General features: G+C 44.7%; 1 protein-coding gene across 1 annotated transcript in view; it reads right to left on the reverse strand.

Annotated features, from left to right (window-relative positions):
* TMEM86A (transmembrane protein 86A) overlaps window positions 1-4,148 on the reverse strand; it is a 71,949-nt gene extending 67,801 nt beyond the window's left edge. The window contains exon 1 of the mRNA XM_068260875.1: window positions 3,970-4,148. Within this exon, the coding sequence (XP_068116976.1) occupies window positions 3,970-3,990 (21 nt within the window). The 5' untranslated portion in view covers window positions 3,991-4,148. The remainder of the gene's footprint in view (window positions 1-3,969) is intronic.
* Between the last annotated feature and the right edge of the window lie 815 nt (window positions 4,149-4,963).

Below are 4,963 nucleotides of genomic sequence, written 5' to 3' on the forward strand. Positions count from 1 at the left end.
CCTAAGGTAGGGCTGATTCACATGAGCGACTGTCAGTGGCCATCTTCGCTGTTCACCGCTGGGATCCACTGCGTCCCACATAGAGATGAATGGGAGTGTTCATTTTAAAGGACAACTGTAACGAGAGGGATATGAAGGCTGCCATATTTATGTTCTTATAAAACAACACCAGTTGCTTGGCAGCCCTGCTGATCTATTTGGCTGCGGTAGTGTCTGAATCCCACCAGAAACAAGCATGCAGCTAATCTTGTCAGATCTGACAATAAAGTCAAACATGTAATCTGCTGCATGCTTGTTCAGGGGCTATGGCTGAAAGTATTAGAGGCTGAGGATCAGCAGGGCTGCCAGGTAACTGGTATTGCTTAAAAGGAAATAAATATGGCAGCCTCCATATACCTCTCACTTCAGTTGCCCTTTAATGCGTTTACCAGTGACCGAATTTTCGTAGACGCTGCATGTAGCTTCCAGTCGGTAGCAGAGAAGGATTTGACATCAGCGAAAGAGCCAGCCCCCCCATAGTGTGAAAAGAGTCAGAGGCCCTGTCAACATTGTGCTATGAACCCCAAATGATGTAGACATAGGTAAGCCTCTGTGCAGATGGAAAAAATATGGAACGAACACACACACGCACGCACTATATACACACACACACACACATTATACATACATTATATATACACACACACACACATTATACATACATTATATACACACACACACACACACAAATTATATGTATACACACACACACACATTATATACACATACACACACACACACACACACACACACACACACACACTATATATATCTTGTGTATATAGAATGTATGTAGTGTGTATGTAGGGATATACAGTATATGATGACTAGAACGACGCTCCGGCAGTAATTTGAGGCTCTGTCAAGAGACAGTGCCTAAATCATGGTAAAACAGCATAATTCCACCACCTGCAATAGCTGGAAGCCAAGATATATCTTACTCCAGAGTAAATGGCAGCCTGGAGGGGGAATGTTAAATTATTGCTGCCGGGACTTTTGCAGTAGCGGGGTGAACTATTTTTCAGCTTTGCCCTGCGCCCAAATTTCCTGGCACCTTTATTACATATACACCAGTGTATGGATGCAGACACAGGGGATGCCACACAGACACTATATAGGGGTTATATAGTGTGTATATAGAGTATATTGTGTATGTAGTGTGTATGTAGGTTGATGAAGGCACAGGGGATGGCACACAGACACCACATACAATATAGGGTATATATACACTGTGTATTTAGACTATATATAGGGTGATGGAGACACTAGGATGTAAGCACAAGGGATGCCACACACTATAATACATATAAAGAGTGTATATAAGGTACATATAGTGTGTACATAGGGTGATGGAGGCACAGGGGATACCTCACACACACTACATACAGCATATACAGTATAGGGTATATATACAGTGTGCATATATAGTGTGTGTACATAGAGTATATATAGGGTGATGGAGGCACAGGTATACCACACACACCACATACAGTATATACAGTATAGGGTATATATAGAGCGTATTTAGAGTGTGTACATAAAGTTTATATAGGGTGATGGAGGCAGAAAGGATGCCACACACACACACACACACACTGTACACACACACTGTACACACACACACTGTACACACACTGTACACACACACTGTACAAACTGTACACACTGTACACACACACACACTGTACACACACACACACACTGTACACACAATGTACACACACTGTACACACACTGTACACACAATGTACACACACACTGTACAAACTGTACACACTGTACACACACACACCCACCCACACAAATACACTGTACACACACTGTACAAACTGTACACACTGTACACACACACACACTGTACACACACACACAGTATAGGGTGTATATAGAGTGTATATAGAGTGTGTACATAGAGTATATTTAGGGTGATGGAGGCATAAGGGATACCGCACACACAAACACATTCAGTATTTACAATAGGGTATATATACAGTGTGTATATAGAGTGTGTACAGAGTATATATAGGGTGATGGAGGCAGAAGGGATGCCACACACACACAACACATACAATATATACAATATAGGGTATATAGAGTGTATATAGAGTATATGGTATATAGCGTGTATTTAGGGTGATGGAGGCAGAAGGGATACCGCACACACAACAGTATATACAGTATAGGATATATATACAGTGTGTGTATATAGAGTGTGTACATAGAGTATATATAGGGTGATGGAGGCAGAGGGGATGGTACACACACCACATACAGTATATACAGTATAGGGTGTATATATAGAGTATATACAGGGTGATGGAGGCACAGGGGATGGCACACACACCACATACAGTATATACAGTATAGGGTGTATATATATATAGAGAGAGCATATACAGGGTGATGGGGCAGAGGGGATGGCACACACACCACATACAGTATATACAGTATAGGGTGTATATAGAATATATACAGGGTGATGGAGGCAGAGGGGATGGCACACACACCACATACAGTATATACAGTATAGGGTGTATATAGAATATATACAGGGTGGTGGAGGCAGAGGGGATGGCACACACACCACATACAGTATATACAGTATAGGGTGTATATAGAATATATACAGGGTGATGGGGCAGAGGGAATGGCACACACCACATACAGTATATACAGTATAGGGTGTATATAGAATATATACAGGGTGATGGAGGCAGAGGGGATGGCACACACACCACATACAGTATATACAGTATAGGGTATATATATATATATAGAGAGAGAGAGAGAGAGTATATACAGGGTGATGGGGCAGAGGGGATGGCACACACACCACATACAGTATATACAGTATAGGGGTATATAGAATATATACAGGGTGATGGAGGCAGAGAGGATGGCACACACACCACATACAGTATATACAGTATAGGGTGTATATAGAATATATACAGGGTGATGGAGGCAGAGGGGATGGCACACACACCACATACAGTATATACAGTATAGGGTGTATATAGAATATATACAGGGTGATGGGGCAGAGGGGATGGCACACACACCACATACAGTATATACAGTATAGGGTGTATATAGAATATATACAGGGTGATGGAGGCAGAGGGGATGGTCCACACACCACATACAGTATACATAGGGTATATATAGAGTATATACAGGGTGATGGAGGCACAGGGGATGGTCCACACACCACATACAGTATACATAGGGTATATATAGAGTATATACAGGGTGATGGAGGCACAGGGGATGGCACACACACACAGCTGGATGCTGATCTTAGTGTACATAGAGAATGTATATAGGGTGATGGAGGCAGAGGGGATAGTCCACACACCACATACAGTATATACAGTATAGGGTTTATATAGAGGGTGGAGGCACAGGGGATGGCACACACCACATACAGTATAGGGTATATATAGAGTATATACAGGTTGATGGGGCAGAGGGGGTGGCACACACACCAAATACAGTATATAGTATATATAGGGTGATGGGGCAGAGGGGATGGCACACACACACCACATACAGTATATACAGTTTAGGGTGTATATACAGGGTGATGGGGCAGAGGGGATGGCACACACACAACATACAGTATACATAGGGTATATATAGGGTGATGGAGGCAGAGGGGGTGGCACACAGCTGGATGCTGCAGATGGCATGCTGATGTTAGTGTGTCTATAGAGTGTGTATATTGTATATAGGGTGATGGAGGCACTGTTTATGGATGAAGGCACAGGGGATGCTGCACGCACTACATACAGTATACAGAGTGTATATAGAGTATATATAGGGTGAAGGGGCAGAGGCACAGACACACAGCTGGATGCTGCAGATGGCATGCTGATCCCTGGCACCTGATGACAGAAGCTTCCTCCCCTCCCCCCAGCAGCCACTCACCACAGTGACGGGTGACACCATGTCTGCAGTGCTGGATCCCCCTCCTAGTCGGTCCCCGGCTGGGATCCCTCCGGATCGGCGCTCAGAACAGCAGTGCGATCGCAGCTGATTGTTATTGTATCTTTTTGCAGAATGCCGTGACGTCAGGCCGGGGGCGGAGCGAGGTGTCAGTGGGAGGGCGGGGCGACGGTCCCTCAGCTGGTTAACCCTCTCGACGCCCGTGCAGGTGGACGGCCTGGGAAGCACTGCAGGGTGGGCAGCCGATGAGAGGGGGTCAGCTGACGTCCACGTGGGTTGTAGTCATTCAGCTCCATAGCTTGTCCTGATTTCCTGAAGCTTTGAGACTACTCAACAAAAAGGGATACTAAGGTAGCCATACATCTAGTGTCATGTTGGGTCATCGATTTCCAGCAGATTCAATCACAATGATTGAGTGCACATTCACACTGGGGATAGCAGAACGCTAGAAAAATCTCTAACATTTTGCACCGGTGCCTTAGGGCCCATTCACACTTTAAATCTGCGCAGGTGATTTTACCGCGATTAGCTCGGTAAAAGTCACTGGACATTTCCGCGATTTCAGAGCGATCGCGGTCAGCGCTTTATAAGCACTGTACCGCGATTGCTCCAGAATTGCCTCAAAACTGCTGTAGGTAACGCGTTTGCGATTGGCGCTAATCGCAAAAGGCCCGTGATCGGTGCCAATCGCGGCAGTGAGAATACTGCCATAGGATAACAAAGCTTTAGCGATTTGCGGGAAGCGCAAGCTAACCGCGTAAGTGTGAATAGGCCCTTTTTCGCGATTGACGCCTTTTAGTGGACATTTTTGAGCAATCACAATTCTTTTAACATTTCAATCATGATCTAAAATTGTGAAAAGCACTGCGTTTGCAGCATCGTCGGCTTTTGCGGCAGTGAGATCACTGCCATATACTTTTAATTACAGTAGCCCTTTTAAAAGCGCTAGCGATTGGTGGTAAATGCCTGCACATTG

Source organism: Hyperolius riggenbachi, chromosome 11 (assembly GCF_040937935.1).
Source record: "Hyperolius riggenbachi isolate aHypRig1 chromosome 11, aHypRig1.pri, whole genome shotgun sequence".
Classification (NCBI taxonomy): Eukaryota; Metazoa; Chordata; class Amphibia; order Anura; family Hyperoliidae; genus Hyperolius; species Hyperolius riggenbachi.